Consider the following 21,386-nt stretch of genomic DNA (forward strand, 5'->3'; position numbering starts at 1 on the left):
TTGGTTTTTTTTAAATGGTAACATATGTTTTATATTACAAACATTTGAAGACAAAAAATTTTAAAAATATTTTATCGTTTCGATGCGAGTCTGGAAATGGTATGAATTCAGCACAATAAATCTCCACACTGTCTAAACCAAACAGAATCCAAACCAGCACAGCCTAAACAAGTACATTAAAAAATAGTATAGTTTAAACGTGCATACTGTAGAGTATAAAACAAGTTCCACTTAAGCAGTATAGTTCAAACCAAGCAAGTAGGCAAGCCAGTACAGTATAAATCAAGCTCAATTATTAATTAGCATTGGGGCACATAATTTTGAAAAGATAATTGGCTTAAGAGATTACTTTCAAACGTTTTGATGCGTCGAGTGTATTAAAGTATACAAGACTTAGAACGAATACTGTTTTCGTCATACATTTACCATTTAACTTAAATTATATAAGAAGTATTTTTCAAACATAAAAAAAAACATGTACAAAACAAACAAGTGAGGTACAAAGCCAGTAAAAACAACATAGCTGGTGTATTTTGTGTAACAGCCGATTATAGTGTTCAACTATTGTGTTTTTAAAAATTGTACTCTGATATTTTATTTAGAATTATAACCGTGAACTGTTGGTATTGCTCATTTGTTAAAATTTTATCATTCCTTATTAGTTTTACATTAGAGTTCCGAGTATCATGAACCATTTAAGAATCGTGTTGATTTTGGCTTTTGTGATATTAACAAACATACACTCAGGTATGTCGTTCTGTGTGATAAATATATTTGTATACATTAGACCATAGATGTACAGGTTTAAACGTACAACCATAACCATTCTTCGGTTATAGCTGCACACTACATATTCTGTTTTTAATTTGTATACAGCCTATTCATTTTTTTACTCTTTTTAAACGAATCCGCTATATTTATTAATATTCTATTACGGTAAAATTTACAAAACCTTATTGTAGAGTACAAAAGCTGTTGCCAGATTTCTAGGACACATATCAAAGCCTACCACTTTTAGTGCATTAACAAACTTTGTCTACAACATTTGTTACATGTGTATTTGTTTTTGACGTGGCAGGTAGTGGTACCAAAGCAAATGAAAAAATGCAAACGACAATTGGTGGTGCCAGTAGAGGAGGCAAATCATCAAGTCAGGCAAAGCAACAATTAGAAGGCGATTATAATATCGATGATAAACAACGTCAAGTTAGAGAGGTATATAATTAATATGTAAAAATCAGTTGGCGTTTATTTTATTTAATAAAAAAAAACAAAAATGTATATAGGTTAGATACAAACGGAGTAATTACTAAATAAGCCTAAACTTATGTTTATTGGCATTTAATCAAATATTTGATATTTTTATATTTATAGTATTGGTTATACAATCAAACCATGTACCTAGTCCTTTAAATACAGTATTTAATGTTTGACTTAGTATTTATTGCCTAAAAACAATCATAAGCATGTTGTATGATTATTGTACACTGTATTATGTGATTAAACAATATCTTATACAGTTCATCAATATGCCATGAAAATAGAAATAGTGTGAGTCAGAAGGGTTTAATGATGGATATTAATTTTAAACAAATATGAAAAATAAAAGATGTAGTAACCTTGTAAGAAAATTTAAGGTGCCTTAAAACAACCAATCAATAATTGACTGTGTAATTAGTATTTACACAATCAACTATACCTCGAAAAAGTATTTTGTATCTTAGCAATTATCTATTCTATATTACACAGATGGCATCTAACATTTGTTATGAGATAAAAATGTGTCCAAATATTAAAAATCTTATTCTGTTATTATATTATAAAAATAAAAAGATACCATTATCTATTTTTCAATAAAATTGTTATTACTTCTTTATTTGCTATACTTCATATTATAATACTTTAATTTGTATAAATAGTCATCGCAGAACAAATAACATGTACATGTTATAATTAATTAATTTTATAATTATAAAAAACGTGCATCTTTTCAATTTAATTTTTGTTTTATATAAAGGACATGGCAGCCAGTGGTAACAACCCAAAAGGAGAAATGAAAGCGACGAGTGGTGATGCCAGTAGTGGAGCCGAATCATCAAGTCAGGCAAAGCACATCTATGATGATTATTTAAAGTCCCTGAGGCGTTTAAATACATATTAATGTATGGATCTAATTGTACCTATAAAAGATAAAATATATTGCACACCTGAAGGATATTTAGGAAAATAAATAATTAATGAGTTTTCAAGCGTTTATTGCCATATTTATCAATATTTCACAGTATCATACATTTTTCATTACAACTTACCACCCATATTGAATGTAAAGTACATAAAATTAATTTCTGTATACATTTTCCACAAAATAACTATAATACTAAATAAATTACACATTTTTAAAGCGTGTTTGTTGGAATTATTGCCTACTTAGTTGAAGTTCAATAATAATTCATTAGCTTATATTATTATTTTTTCAGAAATTGTATTGTTATAGAAACGAGATAAATATTATATTTTATTGTGCGCACCGGTATGTTCATGTATCTATTTGGGAATTAATTTTTTCCCACAAGTTGTTTTAAACAAATATTCGAACAAAATATAATTATGCCACCAAAGACATCATCTGCTACGCTTAGATTAAAACAATATTACGCTCGTCTTAAAAATGATCCAGTACCATGTGTAGTAGCTGAACCCGTTCCGTCAAACATATTGCAATGGTATCTTATAATCAGTACAAATCAAAATAGAACTAGAGGAGTCCACCGACTCCTCTAGTTCTAAATTTCTTCAATAGCATCTTGAAATTTGCATATTTTTGCATATATAACAATAGGTGGTAGCGACTGGCGACAGCGGCCACAGACGATCGCCGCCACACCATACATTTGTCAGGGACGCAAGTGCGCGCTGCAACAGTATTATTAGTTAAATTATTTATTTTTGTTATTATTGTAATATTATCAATGATGCAATATCAATATTGTATTGAACAACAATATAATTTTCTTAAGTATTAAAGCTTTAAGTTGGCGATTTATTAACTATATAAAACCACTCCCTACGCCTGCCAGCTTTGAGAGTTGACGCGAGCTCCTTCCTCCGATTTTCGACTTGAAATTCGTAAACAGCGTAAATGTATTATTATCTTGCTTCTATTTTTGTTTTTAATTTTAAACTGTCACAACTTAAGCACTGTGCACGTAAGAATAGAATGCAAGACTTTAATACGCAGAGATACCGCCAACATGTGGCTGTGCTCAAAAGTATTCCGTTCGAATTTTGCAAGTCTTTGGGCGATGACCGGTTACGCTTTATGCATTCCAACAACAGCATGATGATCCTGCCTAACTGCACAATTTAGTAAAATGGGCTAAATGCTTCAATGTGTTTAAATATATCGAACGCATGAGGTAGCAAAACGATGCAACTGTAGTTGTAATAATTTAGTTGTAATAATTAACTGTGCATTCGTGAATTATTAACATTTTAGTGAAAAATAATTTGATTTTTTCGTTCTCCTGTAAAATTTCAATTTTTGCAGCCGAGTCATCATTGTTCTACCGAGGCGGCGATATCTTAATTGAGTCCACCAGTTGCAAAAGGTAGTATGAACATTTTCATCCGAAATCGATATTTTCCATTTTTTTATGTTTACTATTCTTTCATTCTCATATATAAATCTCAAGTTTTAAAATATAGTATGTCCAAAGTAATTTTGAAATTAATAGTTGTATTAATGTAAGGAGGAAAAAAATTAGTTTTTACTATTTTTTGACATTTTGTTTGTGTGTACATAAGACCTGGAGTCCACCATTAACATCAGGCTAGAATGATTAAATCAACATATTTATATTTTCCTAAGTGTCTGACGACTTACAAGTAAAAATATATATTTATACTTGAAAATTATTGACTTATGATAAATCTCATATTAAAAATTTTAACACAGTTAAATCTAATTAATTTTTTTTTTTTTTAATTTTAATTGCTAATTAAGTATTGTTTTGTAGAATTCTATCAGTCTGGAGAAAACTGATGTATTCGGATTGGTCAACTACTGCATGCCGAGCAGATGTCTTCATTGCATCTCCAATGATACACTGGCGATGGTAAGGAATTACCATTATGGGCTGAAGCAGTTATCTGCGGACTATCTGACGTCGTTCCCGATTTGTCAAAATAATAAAGAATTCCGACTGGGCAAATGCGGAATGTTTCCAACAGTATTTTAAGGGGGCTCCATATAGACCATTTTTTCAGTCAAAACACATTATTTTCATTCCATCGCACAGGCCAAACCAGTGATCCGATAAGCAATCTAAAAACAGATTTGAATTTTTCATGAAGTTTACTTAGGATCGGTCGAGGTACTTTTTTCAATTTTTAATTTTAACCCTTTCTAAATTTTATTTAAAATGTTGAAATTTTATAAAATGTTCAAACGTGTTTTATACATAGTAAGAATAAGATATCAAAAAAGTACGTTGACCGATCTCAAGTAAATTTCATGACGAATTCAAATCTGTTTTCATATTACTTATCGGACTACTGATTGAGCCTGTGCGATGGAACAAAAAATGTATGTTATATTAACTAAAATGGCTTTTACTCATAGACAAAATGATTTAAATTAAAAATAATACCTTGAAGCTTGTACAAATTAACCGGTAAATTTATTGACATGGTCGAAATTTATTTAAGCCAATTTTTTCATAAATATTGCCTATACAAAACTCCTTAAAAATGGTCTGTATGGAGCCCCCTGAATAGTGAAAATTAATACTAAATTGATTTTACTTAAAAAAAAAACTGTAGTAAATTTTAGATTTAATCGTTAGTTAGACAATTTAATTACAATTAATGTATGTAATATGTATTATCGTTAAAAATGTCTCGTACATGTTAATCTAGCGTCATCTATAATAGTCAATTTGCTAATATTTTGTTTAAAACTTGTCATAATTTTGTCAGTATATCAAAGTAGTATATATATATATATATATATATATATATATATATATAATCGGGATTTCCCGTAAACTATGCACAAGCAATTTCTATTTTACTTTACTTACGTTTTTAGATGGCTAGCTATAAACCTCCTAGCGCTAACATTATTATATGAATTTGATATCAGTTTTCATTTTGGCCTACTGCATGCCTGTAAGCATTTTAAAAATGACTTATTCTATATTCTAATATATGCTTAAAAACTGACAAAAACCAAAAACTAGGAGGCGATGATAGATTTCATTTTTTTTTTAGTTGATAACTATACCTGTAACTTTCCTTGGTGGAACCCTGAACCACTCTTTGATATATCTACAATATAAGTTTATAAAATATGTCATACCGCAGGAGTAGAAAAATTAAGTAAAAACTTTAAAAAATATTTTCCTATTGTATGACTTGTATTATATTATCTGTGATTCATAGTTTTAAAATATAGTCAACCTTTGGCCAAAACATACTTAACTTGAGTTGTTTTTAAAAGGAATAGCAACTCGTTTTCTAAAATGTAGGTATAAATAATAATAAATAGGTAATAATAAAATAATACTTAACTATTTAACTAGAAGTATCGAATTTATACATACATTTTTTTTGAAAAAACAGAGACTTACCCATGTCGTTTTTGAAATGACCGATTCGATTATAAATTTGATGTTATGTGTGATTATATTATGAACTATTATGGTATAATTTTTGAATAAATAAAATATAGTACTACAAAATACGGTATTTAATATATTCTTTTATTTTCATTTTTTTTTTAAATTAGGATATAATCAGTTTGTAATTTTTGAAATTAGATACATGGGTTTTTATTTTTTATTGTAGACTTATTGCTTGATTAAAAAATCAGGGTTCCCTTTCCTGGTATTCCCTTGAATCTTTCATTTTCCATCCCGTTGATCTTGAGTGTACCTTCACCCCATTGTATCCACCGTAGATCTTCTGCTTGAATTTCTGGGACGTAGATGCCGTTAATGACGAGTGTTTCGCCGTCAAACGACTGGGTTACGGAATCTAAGATGGTGACTACACCTATTGAAACGTTTTCAATAAATTAAATGTGATATAATGTAACACGATAATAACTCTACGCCGAGGTCGAATTACACTTACCTGTACTTGTGAAATTCTGTGTACCTTCATTACTATGATTCGATCCGTCACGTGACGCCACTGCTGGATCACCATGGTAGTCATAATACACACCTATTGGATATCTGTTACTGGGAGTCACACCGCGTGAAGTACTAGCTACTTCACTCGGTTCAATAATCGGTTCACTCGGTCCAATCGGTTCACTCGGTTCAATTGTTTCACTAATTTCAACTGATCCATGCCGTTCAGACGTTGGTACTCTAATCGGTTGAATTGGCTTACTAAGTTCAATGTTATTGTTGACATCTTCATACTCCCATTCATCACCTAAAACAAAGTGTTACCGACTGATATATCAATAATATAATCTTAAAAACGAATGTAGCTCTCATCGTTTTGTAATCGAGTTTAGTTCTATTATTTTTAACTTGGCTGAGGAGGTATTAGTTTTAATGTATGGGTTTGTTTTACAGTAGACACGTTAAATGTTGGAAATAATGCTGAAGTAATTATTTATTGGTTGGTTAGTTTTTTTTACAACATTATAACTTTCCCAATTGACCGGTTTAAATGTCAGACGATTAGTCTCGACGAAAAGTCAACGACATCATGCTGCAATTTTTTTATTGACCCCAAAAAATAAAAATAAATTAGGGTGATTTTTTTTTTCTCCTTTATTTTACATACACGATCTAATACAATTTTAGTATAATAAGTATATACGATGACAGGTAAATTATAGACATTGAAAGTATGAAAAAAAAGCCGTCCACTGACGACACTCTTATTAACTTCGTTTTTTAATTAATTGATAGTGAGAAGGTCTCTGCACCACTTCCTTTTAAGTCTCTTTGGTGGGTTGTTGGGCATTGAGGGTAATGTGAGATTATTTACAAGGGGGTTTGGGTGATTTTGAAGAGAATTGTGGTATCGTCTGTAGTAGTCTTTGGCAACTTGCGTTATTGTTTTTATTTGTAAATCAGAGTGTAGAGTATGGTTTGATATATAAGGTGGTGAAATGGTGACGAGACGGAGTATTTTATTTTGTGAGACTTGTATTTTGTTAAGGTTCGAATTCTTAGCTGATCCCCAGCTTTGGACTCCATAGCGGCTTAAGTAAGAGTTTATGAATGGTTAGTTTTGTGTGAAGGGGCAACTTCGATTTAGAATGAAGAAATCTTCTAAGAATGTTAAGACGTAAGTTTAGTTTAGTTCTAGTGGAGTGTATGTGGTATGCCCAGTTTAGTTTTTTACCAAAGTGTACCCCAAGGTATTTGATAGTATTTGATGAGGGTATTTGAACATTGTTTAGAGTAACGTGAGGGCAGATTCCTTGTTTGAGAGTGAATGTAATATGACAGGATTAAGTTTCATTAATTTTGATTTTCCAATCATTGTACCAGGTTTGAAGACTATTGAGGTGTGATTGCAAGTAATGAGAAGCAATTTGGGGGTCGTTATGAACAGAAAGGATTTTTTCAGTATTTTTTGCAGTTTCGTGGGGCTTAAAAGGATTTGTTAAATGCTTTTGGAAAAGTTCTGCTTTTTCCTGAAAATTAGGGTAATTTAATCATATTTTATTGTGTAAAAATATGTATAGATTCATAATTATATTGAATCGATTTATCGTCTGTACTGAGAAGGTATAAGGTATATTTAATTTTCTGTTATTTCATCCCGAACCATTAAAAAGCGATTTCTTTATGTAACAAATTTATAGATAAAAAATCTTACCTAAAAGATAACTAACTCTAACACGACCAAAAATAAAGAAAAGAAATGTAACCAATTCTTTTCAAAGTCGCTAAAAATGTAAATGTACAATTTTTTCAATTTAAAATTACGGCACGCTATAGCTTTTTAAAAAATGGTTGAATTTTTTTTTAAATTGAAGGGGGTAATTTTTTGAATAATACAACCGATGTACAGTAAAATATTAATAAAATACCGGCACTTTACGCTGAAAAGGATAGACAGTTTGGACTATGTCGTTTTATTTCAAAATTTCTATAGCCTAACTTCTTTTTTAATTAGTAAAACCTAAAATAACTACTAAACCCGAAGAAACAAACACAATAATTTAATAATAAATTGTTGGATTGTACTGTTTAGATTTATACCAGTAATTTTTATTGAATTTAATACTTTTATTGTATACATGATAATAAATTTTATAATTTAGAATTTAGAAAAATCCTATGGCAATTAAGTAGTTATTTTTTTTTTTACAATACTATAATACACCAATCAATCGGCCAGTTTAAACTTTTAGTAGATTATTCTCATAAAAAGTGACCGACACGCGAGCTGGTAATTTTTACTTAAGTGAAATATAGAAAGTTAAGTCTTTAATCATGATTATGTTAATCTAATAATTAAAAATATAAACTTAATCAAGAATAACATTTTTAACTTATATATGCTAATAAAGTAAGATGATTAAAAAATTAATTTTTTTGTAGGTACATACGAATAATGTTTTTAGTGACTAAGTAATAATCATTGTATAATTCAATAATATTATTTATAACTTCATTTAACTTATAAAACTTAATTAGGACTAATGTTTACGCATTTATAAAATGTAATGAGCATTTGTCTAATTCTTCGATGAATAATAGCATTTAAACTAAAAAACTGCGTATAACATGTTTTCGTATCATAATTTTTTTTAAACATAAATAGAGATATCAGATTTACAAATAAGACGTTTTTTGTTCACTATTAATATACAAGCAAATTCTACGTCCACTACTCACCTACGCTTGCTCTATTTGGGGTAGTTGTGCACCTACACACTTGGAAAAAATTCAAACCTTCCAAAAATAAGGTATTAAGAATAATAGCTAACGTTCCCTGGTTCGAACGCAACAAAAATGTACACAAAGACTTCCAAATATATAAAATATTAAAACTGCAGTGTATATTGCATATCCTTAGATGTAGATAGCACTAGCTAGGAACGTCTTATTGTAAATAAATAGTTTTAAAAAAAAATAATAATAATAAGACATTTTTATCTAGTGTTTTTTGTTATCCCCAAAATTACTAGGTTAATAAAAATTAATTATATTATCCTAATCAAGATTTGAGTTTTTCGCCAACTTTACTAGGTCATGTAGGAAACAGATTTTTATATTATTAATAAAATTGCAAATTTCATTTGTTTAACAACAAGAAACTTACATTTTTAATAAATATCGGCTTCCTACATAACATAGTAAAGTAGCCGAAGAGCTCGAATCTTTTTATAAAATTGAAATTGAAACTTCCTAAGTAGTTGACATTTTTTCTGATTTTTCGGTCTAAAATATACCACAATGGCTTTTACTGATAGAAACAATATTTAAATTAAAAATATATCTTAGAACTTATAAAAATTTACCGGTAAACTAATTGACATTGTCGAAATTTATTAAAATCTCTTTTTTCTTAAATATTGCCTATTCACAACTCTTTAAAAATATACCGCATGCAATCCCTTTAACTACGAACAACAATGATTAAAAATATTTATCATGACTGAAAATGTTTATCGTGATCAATATTTATATAGTCATGATTAAATTTAATTAATCGCTTTTAATAATTAACTTAATCAGTATTAGTATGGTTATTTACGATATATAAATAATCCACTTTTATTTAAAACATTTATTTAAACTAAAATATATGATTTAAATAATGCGCAACTTCGCCGACATGAGGCCGCAATTTATTTTCAATTTCATTTTTAAAGCTAAATAATAATAACAAAACAGTTTACTGTGGAAAATAAGGGTTTTATTTTTGCCTAATATGTTTTACCACATGTAATTTCTCATCCAATGTTATTTCCAAAATCAGTCACGATAATAATTGGTACTAAAAATCTCCACGTCACCAATATGCTTTGACCCCACTATGCCCCGACCTCGTTAAGTTATAATTTTTTATACCAAATGTCCAAATCTTATATTATATAATTACCATCTAAGCTGCCTGCTAATGGCGGTTCCAGGCCGCCACCACACCTGAAACGCAAACGTTTATATTTAAAATAAAAATGAATACACGAAAACTCTAGATTTGATAAAATATTATCACTCTTTATAAAAAAAAAGTACTTACGCCGCGTATGCTGCCAGATTAAGCAAGAGAACAATTGTAATATTCATCATGTTAACTGTTATGATCTGTTATGAACTATTTAGTTCGACTGTACTAAAATATTCAGTGTTTTCAGTATGTATAATACCAAAGTCAACGAGTCTAGAAATGATTGACACATAGTTGGGGGTACGGATGTTTTTAAGTTTTTGCGCACGAAAAAAATCCATATTTACATTTGTTTGCAAGAAAATATAACTGTCCATAAGAACACACGAGTTGTTTATGAGCATCTTATAGACATTTTTGCCGATATTAATTTAACGCTCGTTGTAATGTAAAATAATTTTACTAAAAAATATGTACTTGCTTAGTGCATAATATTTTTTTCAAAGAATTTTTGCTCGTAAATCGTACACAAAAGCAGTACACCGTTGTGTACTCGATATTCGTATTATTTGCAAACCACATCTGCACAAACGTTTTGCCTGGCACGTGGAAAACAGGCCGGTGTTATTGAATTTGAGGGCAAAATCCAAGATACAAAAATATATTGTATGCAATAGCTCATCAATAATAACTATAGTAATCAAAATAATTTACTATTGTAGCTCAAAGTGATAAAATCACATATAATACACGAATCCTATGATGGTAGTCCAACATTCCAAGTTGGAAATATGTCCATCGTCTGCACATTTTAATGAAAATTCTTTAATGAAATATTATGATAGAAAAATTGCCAACAACATGACAGTATTTTTAATAATATTCATAAGTACTACACATTGTGGACAGCATGGTTGAAGCATTGATCAGTGGAAAATTTGTACAAAACATTTGTTTGCCGCTTTGTATAATTAAGTTTTTTTTCTTGGTCTAAAAACTACACCACAAAAAAATTTTCCTCTTTCCAAGAAAACTGACTAATGAATTTTGTTTTTCAATTTACACTAGTAGACCGTAGAGTTGTATCAAAACAACACCTGAAATAAATTTGGAACAAATCCAAACTTTTTTTTAAAAAAAATAATGGTCTGCTGTATTTTCAAGTCGAACGTTTTTAAATTTGATGCGGGATGAAATAATTTAATTTTTGGCAAACATAAATGAAAAACACGTGTAAAGTATAAGCTTGCTAAATGAAGAATTTAGTTCAGTGGTTAAAAAAAATGTTGTAAACAAAGACGTAAAAAAAAAAAATACATTTAAAACAACATAGCGTAGTTAAAACCCTTAGTATTACATGACAGTAAATAAACAGTAACAAGAACATTTATAATATTTGTTAATGCCTATTGATTAGTAATAAACTTTCCTATATGTTCAGTTAAGCAAATTATTAAATAAAAGAAACCTATGGTGATGGTAGTTCCATAAGGAAATTGCTTAACGTCGTTTTAGAGTCAACTGGTGCCCTCCGAAATCTATCATATGCGGTAGATCAATGGGGGACCCAAATCTGCTACATTTGCTACAAAAAAATCTGTTTAAAATGGCCTAAAGATTTACTTGGCTTGGCTTAAAGTTATTTTTCTAAGAAAGGTACTACATATTATTTTTTAACAGCTTGCGTACAAGTCCGCTACACCACGGGATACATTTTTATGTCTCGTTATGCGGAGCACCGTCCGCTTTTTTTTTTTATAAAGCCTTGACACCATTCGAAATATTTTTCGTTGATAACCCAAAATAAACACTTGGTTTGCGACAATGGTAACCACGGTACTCGAATGGTAGGTGATGATTAATTTTATGTTGTGGCCAAAAGTATTTTAGTGTTTTTTTTAATAATTGCCCTTAATCGATTTATTGGCAAAACGTTTACATGGCTAGTTATTTTGAATCAATTCATAAACCATTAATTTAAGTTTGTTCGTTGTGAAAACAACACATAATAAAAAAACTTAACATCCCCTCCCCATCCTCGTCCTCATCCTCGACCTCGACCTCATCCTCAACCTCGACCTCATCCTCATCCTTATAACCACCCCCAGCCCCATTTCCACCCTATCCTTCATCTCTAACTCTCACCCCTTCCCTTATCACTTATCTCTCTTATCAGATAAATCAGCTGTTTTTTTTTTCATTATGATAACCGGTGTCGGTGTCGGTGTCAATTTTTTTCCGGTTGTGTTCCAAAGTAAAACCCATATCTGTTATCTGTTATCTCTCTTATCTAAACAGATAAATCAGCTGTTATTTTTCGTTATGATAACCGGTGTCGTTATGATAAGCGGTGTCGGTGTAGATTTTCCGTGTGTGTGCCATAGCAAAGACATAAAAATGTCAAAAATACTACAAAGATACAAAAAAAAAAAGGGTGTCTGGTAAAGTACATTTATACCTACAATTGTAAATATACTCTTTTATTTTATTTGCTTACATTTTTACAGACTATCAAAAACGAAATTGAAAAACGCAATTTGGCCAGAGCAAATGAAATCAGTACATCGGACCCAGATATCAGCGAACCAGAAAATAATATTGTCGAAACAGTATTGTATTGTCTATTCTATAACTATCCTTATATTTGATTAGACTATAATTAATAAGACCAATTTACAAAGAATTTACAGACCGAGTATTAGTCAAAAGTTTGACCACTGTTAATTGGTAAAAAAATAACATATAGTATAATATTTCTCTTTAAGATTAGATTAAACTATTAAATAGATACTGCAATTTAATACAACTAGCCACTAGGTATTCCGTTTTATTATAAGTTTTTTGTACAAACTGATTGTTTTAAATTTAATAATTATTGCCTCCCAAAAACTGTTGATAATAATAAATATTAAGTTCCAACTTTGCCTCCTCCAGAACAGCTGTTGATCAACTAGTTATTTTCTATTCCATGTCTTTTCTATTTTATCAATATTTCCCCAATTTATAGTTCATACATTTCTATGTTGAATGTAAAAGTACATAAAATTAATTTCTGTTTAAATTTTCGATAAAATAACTATAATATTAAATAAATTACACATTTTTAAAGCGTGTTTGTTGGAATTATTGCCTACTTAGTTGAAGTGAAGTTCAATAATAATTCATTAGCTTATATTATTATTTTTTCTGATATTGTATTGTTATAGAAACTGGATAAATATAACGAGATTATATTTTATTGTGGGAATGCACTTTTTTCCACAAGTTTTTGTAAACAACTATACGAACAAAATTGAATTATGCCACCTAAGACATCATCTGCTACACTTCGATTAAAACATGATTATGCTCGTCTTAAAAATGACCCAGTACCATACGTAGTAGCTGAACCCGATCCGTCAAACATATTGCAATGGTATTTTATAATTGTAGAAATCAATTATTAGTTTAGTATTGTAAAGTAACAATGAATTTACAGGTACTATGTTATAAGCGGACCGGACGATTCGCCATATGCTGGGGGATATTACTTGGGTGGACTTGTTTTTCCTGGAGATTTTCCATTTATGCCGCCAAGCATTTACTCCTAACGGGAGGTTTAAAGCAAACACTCGACTCTGCTTAACAATCAGCGATTTTTGCCCGGATACGTGGAATCCTGCTTGGAGTGTATCTACAATACTCACTGGATTGTTCAGCTTCATGGTAATTGAATGAATCATTGTTTGTGTGCAATTTTAATTTCTTCATTTAAGCTGGAAAACACTCGTACATGGGGCAGTAATAATATGACAGATTACGAAAGGCGTCAACTGGCTGCTCAAAGTTTGGAAACTAACATACGCGATGACAATTTTTGTGAATTATTTCCTGAACTCACAACGGTGATTAACGATAATGCATTTATTGCCAATAAAATAAAATTGGGTACAAATGAAATTTACGAATCGCGAGTCACAATTGGGCGGACTCCTCTAGTTCCAAATTTCTTCAATAGCTTCTTGAAATTCGTATATTTTTTTTGCATGTATAAAAATAGGTGTTAGCGACTGGCTACAAAGATACAAAAAAAAAGGGTGTCTGGTAAAGTGCATTTATACCTAAAATTGTAATTATACTGTTTTATTTTATTTGATTACATTTTTACAGACTATAAAAAACGAAATTGAAAAACGCAACTTGGCCAGACCAAATGAAATCAATACACCGGATTCAGATATCAGCAAACCAGGAAATAATATTGTCCAAACAGTTATTTCAATTCTTAATAGTCAAAATGTTATATATAATTAAATATATATATATTTAAATACTTGAAACTTTTTAAATTTTTAAGCTCAACTAACATATTTAACTGTCAATCAATACCTTTATCCACTCACCCCTTAAATTATTACACAACAAATGACATTATACAAGGAATAAACATCTTTACCTCCCTAACTAAAAGCATTGTTTAATAGTTTTAATTTTTACACAAACTAGTATTTATTCAAAGAAGCAATCGCTAACCTCACAAGTCACTAAATTCATCACTTTTAATTCCACAAACTACTTATATTCTATGACGTTATATTATTAAAAAAATATATACATATAATATTATTAAAACGATGGTGAGAGAATTTCCATTTTATCAATATAAAATGAACCTTTACAAAATAATTAAAGTTAGTTTAGTTGAATGGGTAAGTGGATAAAAGTGATAGCTGATCATTGTAAAACTCTTCAAAAGGCAAAATTTTAGTCAATATATATTCAAATGCTTGAATTTTTAAGCTCAACACTCATATTTAACTGATATAATATTTTGCTAAATTGTAACATTTTCATTAATTCAAATTGTTTTTATATCTATTTTACAAAAAAAGTCACTCAACACCTTTATCCACTCACCCCTTCAATTATTACACAATAAGTGAAGTTTATACAAGGATTAAACGTGTTTAGTGTGTTATTTCTTTCTGTTTGTTTTGAACGAGTTTTGTGGATTTTTGGCTCCAATGATGTTAATGCAAGACGTTGAGCTTTACTTTAAGGTTTATAAAAATGCAAATAATATCCAGATTTTTTTGCAGACCAATAAAATTCACGATAAGTGGATCACCCTGTGTTATTTATTAGATATTTTGATTCTGTGGATGATTTTATTGAGCTTGTAACTATTGGTGTAATTACTTGTTGAGATACTAATCCTTAATTAGTATTAAATTTTCTCTCGTTAATTTAATGAATTATAACGATTAACTCATTTTGCGTTAGATATACCATATAAATACTCTGTGTATAATATTATTGAGCATAATATGTTTTTTAATGTACAAGCGATGGTTACCGTTCCGCTGTCGTGACCATACTGACTTTGTGGTATTTTTTAAAGTTCTATTGCTTTTTTGAATATAATTTTTCCGAAGTGAACACCTTTGCTATTATTACCGCTGTTTTCTGCCCTTTCGCCTACGATTTGTCTATCCTTTTGTAGTAAAGGGAAAATGACAGCTCTAAGCATTTAAAAACTGGCAATAATATCTTGATTATGAGTGCAGAGAGATGCTAGCAGTTCTTATGTATGTATTGACTAATAAAGAATTAACAACAATAATAATTGTAAATAGTTTTGTTTCACATTTCAATGGTAACAATCATTCAAAATTCACAATGAAATTTAAACAATTTTTGAAATTTATTGCGGTAATACAATTGATAATATTTTAACATCCACTTTAAGAATATACTTAAAATTAATCTTAACGTATTACAAAAGTTGTACGTAAAACTAGAAGAAAAAAAACAATCACAAACATAATATTTTCAATTAGATTTCGCTTAAACAGTTAAACCATTTTACACGACAAATTGTTTTGATAATTAGAAAATATACATTTTTTTTTTAAGTATTTCAATAATGTTTTTTACATTTTTTTCTCGACATATTTAGATTTCACTGGTCAAAATGAAAAAAAAAACATAATATTATATTCTGACAGTTGTTATCACAAAGGAAACAGTTCTTCTTGGTTTTGTTTCAGACGTAGTCGCGAACCGGACATTTTTTTGTTCTGGGTCACAATTATCGGGTAAGGTATATTGTCGTCGGAGTCGGACTCGGGACTAGGTATTCTACGGTGCCAGGTAAACAGTACTTGTTGTTCTTGTGGATAATAGGAACTCCTTTTCTGGCTGTCGATCACTTGAGCTCTGGCGCTGGCAATTTTACTGTCGATTTTGTTCAAAAAGTTATTGCAGTCTTCTCGACAGTAATAATTATTCTCGTCCGACGGCGGTGATTTTATATTTTCCCTGTCGTTGCCGTTTCCGGCATTGACCACAACGTTTCCGGTGGGCACGTACAAATGCTCTCTCAGAAACAAGCTGTCGTTGGCAAATAGCCGGTTGGCTTTCCGTATTTTTTCGGTTGTACAGCCGTACTTGAGAGCCAACCCTTGTATAGTGTCGGTCTGGGTGACCACGTGTTTGACGTAGCACGTGTTCGGCAACAAGTTCGACTTCCTGTTGATGCTTCCATACTTCTTCAGAGGTATTCCACTGTCACGGATGCTGACTCTTTCGTCCATGGGTTATGAGATCATCGAGATCAAATGCGTTGTATATGAAAGATGATGATGTCACAATCAAGTAAATGCACGACTGCAAGTACGGATTACCAAAAAAAAAGTGAACTACCACAGATTGTATGCATTTTCGGACGACGCCAGAGTGCAATCTCTATACAGTGCCGGTCGTCGACAGGAAAAAAAAATCTTAATATTTTCAAATAATAAACAAAGTTTGTTTTTGTAAACGGTTAATTTCTTACCTGCCGATTTTGTCACTAGACTCGATCGCTGCTTTTACGGTTGAATTTAAGATTTTAACAAATATCGTACTGGTCGCTCGATGCGTTTTAGCCTATTCAATTTTCGGTCAAATATCATTATTTGCATAGGTACCTAAATTCAGCGGATTTTGACCGCATTCAAAGTCACTAACGTGTTGTAAAAATCTATTGACGTTGACAGTATTATTGAATCCAAAATTGTATTTTCATACATTGAAAAATAGCAACAATTTTAAGATTACCGTTACCGTGCAAATGTGTAAAGCGTATCGATAAACAAATAGTAACGATTATGTTTTGGACCAACTATATAAAATTTGTAATATGATATTACATGCAAACAGTTAAGAATTTAATATTATATAAAATAATTATATACATAGGATAGTAATATAATTAACTAGCCTTAATAGCTGATTAACGGTTTAATGTTGTATAGTGGAATAATGGTTGTTGAAGTCTAATTTAACTCAATAGAAAATAAATAAATAGCGACGATTATATTTTGAACCGATTTAAATAATATTTTTCATAGTTTTAATGTTGACAGCGATCATATAAAAAAAACATTTCAAATTCAAACTAGTACATTGGAGAGTTTGCGTTTGCGTTCACCATATGGTAGATATTGCAACAAATAAATGCAACGCCACCGACAGTAAATAAAGCACGTTATTCGTCATAAACTATAAAATATAGCCGTTTTAAGTGTAGGTGTTTATACAAGTAGCTAGTATGTATGTATACTTAAATTTCTTAAAAAGTGTGAGGTTATGTTTAATAATTCGTTTTCACTATAAAAATTGTCCGTTGTAAGTCGCAATAACAAACCGAATTAAAATGTTTTTAACAAAATACCGTGTAGCATGTTTGGTTTTCATACTAGCCCACGTGAGGTCATTGTGTACTAGTGAACTAAGTGACAAACGTTCAAAACTAATGGAACAATGGCACCAGGTCCGGTCGTTAAGTACCGGATGTGTAAACGAGCAATTTGATTTGCCCACTTCCTTGGAGAACGTGTCCGACGGTCAGCTGAGGCAAGCGATAATTTGGAAATTCGACCAACTCAAATGCGGTTATCTGTTCAGCGCACACTTTCATTTTTCTACGGTCAGAAAATTACTTCTGGAGGCCGACTACAGTCGTTTTGAACCAAAACTCTACCGGATGACTTCGGTGTATTTCTTAACGGAAACGGTGAACATGGTTCGCTCGTTGTTCTACGTTAAAGACGACGGTATACAAATGGACGAAGTATGGCTGGTTTATCGGTACGCAGCCAAAATGAATTATTATTACTGTTGTTTTCAGAGAGCAATTATAGACAAACAATACATGATTACCAACGCTTTAACGTTCGTATGGGAAAATATAACATGATGCTTACGGACACATTCAGAGTGTGCACGCTCCGGATCGTTTGGCTATACTTGACCGAATTGAATGCGATTGCGAACAAATGTTTGCACCAAGAGAAATCTATCAAATTTTACGTTCAAAGTCCGAGTTCGATCATAACGGATATCGTAAGCGCGTTTTAAATGTAAATCATGACGATTTCTTGTACGAATTAGACGGTTTTTTTTAAATTAGATTCAATTCGTTACAAACAAAGTGTAAATACAATGATGGACGACATAAAATATAATCATAATTCGATTTCGACAACGTTGGGCGTTTTTATTAGACAAACTACCGGATAAACTTGTTATACATTTGAAGTTCGTATAATAATAAAAAGTATTTATTAATAGTAGGTAGATAATGCCAAGGTGTGATTTATTTAAAAAATTATTTGAAATATAAATACCAAATAATTTGTAACAGTAAACAAATATGCATTTCAAATAAATCATTTGTTATTAGTTAATTGTGTAGCTGAAAAGATATTGTTACCCATTAGTTACAATGATGTGTTTGAGAAGATTTGTTTTATTTTTGTGTCTGGACCAATGATATTATATTCTAAGAGAATGATCGGATTTCTTTATGTAGCAGTCTAAAGCCCATAAATCATACCTAAAATATATTTTATTTGGTCAAACATTAAAAAAGTTCACGTCTTGGTTTTCAAAATTGAGAAAAACCCCCAAAAATTGTACATTTTCTTATATTTAAAATTACTAGATGTAGTTTAGATGTAGTTTTAGAACTTACGGGCAGAAAATTAAACTCAAAGTGAATTATAATGGGGCTATGACATATATGGTAAGCTTACTAATCTGTATTCATATTTTTTTTTTATTGAGGAAAAACCAAAACAAAATGTAAAAATAACACTTTGACCCTAATAAATATCTATAGGTTGATATAATATGTGAGTGAATCAACAGTCAATTGGTAGGTATTAAAAAATATATATATATATTTAATGATATTGTTAATTACAATGTATGGGTAACAAGGACGACAAATTATTATAGACAGATGATCAGCCCTAATCATATCCCCCTAATACTCTAAAATAATTGTATGCACATTATGGCTTTTACTATGCTTTTATCGAATTTTGTACTTCTACACATCTATCTACAGGTCCGCATCGAAGCATTTATAACAATTAATACATATTTTCTTGGAGACTACATAAATGTTGACACTTTATCCCTTGGTGAAGTTTTTTAAATAATTTAGATATTTAACCTTGTACTCTATTTAAAATTAAGGTTCCTTTTTAAAATTATTTCTGAATGTAACGGCTTTTGATATAGTTATAGATTTATTATTAATTAATGTTTGGATGTCTTATTAAACACACAATGTTACTACCTTAATGCCTATATTTACCAATCGTTAATATGTTAAAGAAAATATTTGGTATACAATTTATGGATGTTAGTCAAATACCTAGTTTAAGTTAAATTTTATACTTCATAGTCTAAACTTTTTATAGCTATAGTTTCAGAAAAAAAAACTGTCGGATCGAGTTGAGAAATTTATAAGGAATATTTTGCATAGTTAAACAGCTCATCTCCCTCGTAGAATCATACTACTAGTGTCGGCGTTCCATCTATGGACGAATCTTCCTTTTGGCCATCTGTAATTAATACATTTAATTTTATTCTGTGTAGTAATTATGTGTAAACAATAATTTTAATTTATATAGTTTGCCGATGACGACAGGAGCTCAATAACCGAAAGAGCAGGCAGTGTTTACGATTCTATGAGACCATCGTTTATCAATACAACGACAATTTTAGAAAATGTACAGTCTCAGATAAAGCTAAAAGAAGGTAAGAACAGTAGTTAAATTATTTTTTTTTATCAACATGTTATATTAATAAAACTTTTTTAACAGGAGAAGCACAACAGCTACAATAGGAGATGTCCAGAAGAGATCATGAAAGGGATCAGTTGACGACGGAATTAGCTGCTGTAACTGTCAAAGTAGAAGAATAGTCAGCTCACTGGCGGAATCGTTAGACTTGCAAAGGAGGTACGATGCACTGTTACAGTTATACGGTGAAGAACTTGAAGAATGAGACGAGTTGAAATTAGATCTCCAAGATGTAAAAGACATGTATAAAGCACAGGTGAACAAATTTAAGTGATTCAGTTGCTGTTTCATTTCATTTTTTAATTAATCAAAAAATTCTTAATGTTTTTTTATAGATTAATGAACTGCTCAAAAAAGATAAAACCGGGTAATCATTTACATATAACCAATAAAATGATTCATCGTTATGAGCTAATATTATAAAAGGCTATAGTATTTATATTTTGGCTTGATTTGCTAGTTATAAAAAAAAGACAAATTTACTCAAACTACTACTGTTATTATTATATTTACCAACATGTCATTGTTTATTATGTTATCTGTTGGTTATTATTTTATTGTAAAAATATTTTAAGAAATAAAGAAGAAAATATTTTATTTGTTTGTTTAAGCGTACACATTTTTTTAGTGCAATTCACTCCTTTTAATATTCTGTATGTTACAAAACTTATTTATAGTAGTATATTGTATTATAATATATATCTGTGATAATTAAATATGTAATTTTATTTCACTAGTTATTTTGTTTGTGGAATTGGGCTTTGTTGTAATGAAATTGTAAAGTATGACGAATCACAAAAGTTTAAATTTAGTATTTATGTTAAATAAAGCTATGCTACAACTTAACTTAACAGAAAAGGTACATAAGAGATTAATATATACATTTTTATTAAGTCTGTATTGGTTTTACAATTATACTTGAATTTTTGGAAGAATTAATAGAAAAAAATAAAAACAAATGAAGATGTTTTTCTCTTTAAAGTCACCAATACTATTTATATTCGAAAAGAGAATATCCCAATTCTGTACATTACTTGCTGGAGGCTACTTCGAGGTCGATTTTTCCCATTTTTACTGAAATAACAACGGTTTCTGTCGAAGCTCGTCGCTGTAGAAGGCGCTTGTTATAGATTTCTTTCACTTCATTATTTTGTTTAAAAAAATGTCTAATTA

General features: G+C 30.1%; 3 protein-coding genes and 1 pseudogene across 3 annotated transcripts; 2 read left to right on the plus strand and 2 right to left on the minus strand.

Annotated features, from left to right (window-relative positions):
* Positions 1-618: 618 nt before the first annotated feature.
* LOC126841291 (uncharacterized) lies at positions 619-2,161 on the plus strand. The gene is made up of 3 exons (XM_050577660.1): positions 619-747; positions 1,079-1,215; positions 2,018-2,161. The coding sequence occupies exons 1-3, from the start codon at positions 687-689 to the stop codon at positions 2,159-2,161; spliced, it is 342 nt and encodes a 113-aa protein (XP_050433617.1). The 5' UTR covers positions 619-686.
* Positions 2,162-5,833: 3,672 nt separating this feature from the next.
* On the minus strand, positions 5,834-10,499 carry LOC126841266 (uncharacterized). The gene is made up of 4 exons (XM_050577615.1): positions 10,228-10,499; positions 10,087-10,130; positions 6,136-6,444; positions 5,834-6,054 (listed from the first exon to the last, which is right to left on the minus strand). The coding sequence occupies exons 1-4, from the start codon at positions 10,275-10,277 to the stop codon at positions 5,861-5,863; spliced, it is 597 nt and encodes a 198-aa protein (XP_050433572.1). The 5' UTR covers positions 10,278-10,499; the 3' UTR covers positions 5,834-5,860.
* Positions 10,500-13,394: 2,895 nt separating this feature from the next.
* On the plus strand, positions 13,395-14,397 carry LOC126841238 (ubiquitin-conjugating enzyme E2 J2-like; annotated as a pseudogene).
* Positions 14,398-16,088: 1,691 nt separating this feature from the next.
* LOC126841265 (lysM and putative peptidoglycan-binding domain-containing protein 1-like) lies at positions 16,089-16,670 on the minus strand. The gene has a single exon (XM_050577614.1). It carries the CDS (start codon positions 16,668-16,670, stop codon positions 16,089-16,091), a length of 582 nt encoding a protein of 193 aa, XP_050433571.1.
* Positions 16,671-21,386: the final 4,716 nt, after the last annotated feature.

Source organism: Adelges cooleyi, unplaced genomic scaffold (assembly GCF_023614345.1).
Source record: "Adelges cooleyi isolate 19-005CV unplaced genomic scaffold, UGA_ACOO_1.1 ACOO_flye_CR_arks_rails_tigmint_CR_PRNA_38, whole genome shotgun sequence".
In the NCBI taxonomy this organism is placed as follows: Eukaryota; Metazoa; Arthropoda; class Insecta; order Hemiptera; family Adelgidae; genus Adelges; species Adelges cooleyi.

Coding starts and splice junctions, on each gene's coding strand:
- LOC126841291 (XM_050577660.1), top strand. CDS start 687: ATGAACCATTTAAGAATCGTGTTGATTTTGGCTTTTGTGATATTAACA. Junction 748..1,078: donor ATTAACAAACATACACTCAG/GTATGTCGTTCT, acceptor TTGACGTGGCAG/GTAGTGGTACCAAAGCAAAT. Junction 1,216..2,017: donor AACAACGTCAAGTTAGAGAG/GTATATAATTAA, acceptor TTTTATATAAAG/GACATGGCAGCCAGTGGTAA.
- LOC126841266 (XM_050577615.1), bottom strand. CDS start 10,277: ATGATGAATATTACAATTGTTCTCTTGCTTAATCTGGCAGCATACGCG. Junction 10,131..10,227: donor AATCTGGCAGCATACGCGGC/GTAAGTACTTTT, acceptor TTTGCGTTTCAG/GTGTGGTGGCGGCCTGGAAC. Junction 6,055..6,135: donor ACAGAATTTCACAAGTACAG/GTAAGTGTAATT, acceptor ACGTTTCAATAG/GTGTAGTCACCATCTTAGAT.
- LOC126841265 (XM_050577614.1), bottom strand. CDS start 16,670: ATGGACGAAAGAGTCAGCATCCGTGACAGTGGAATACCTCTGAAGAAG.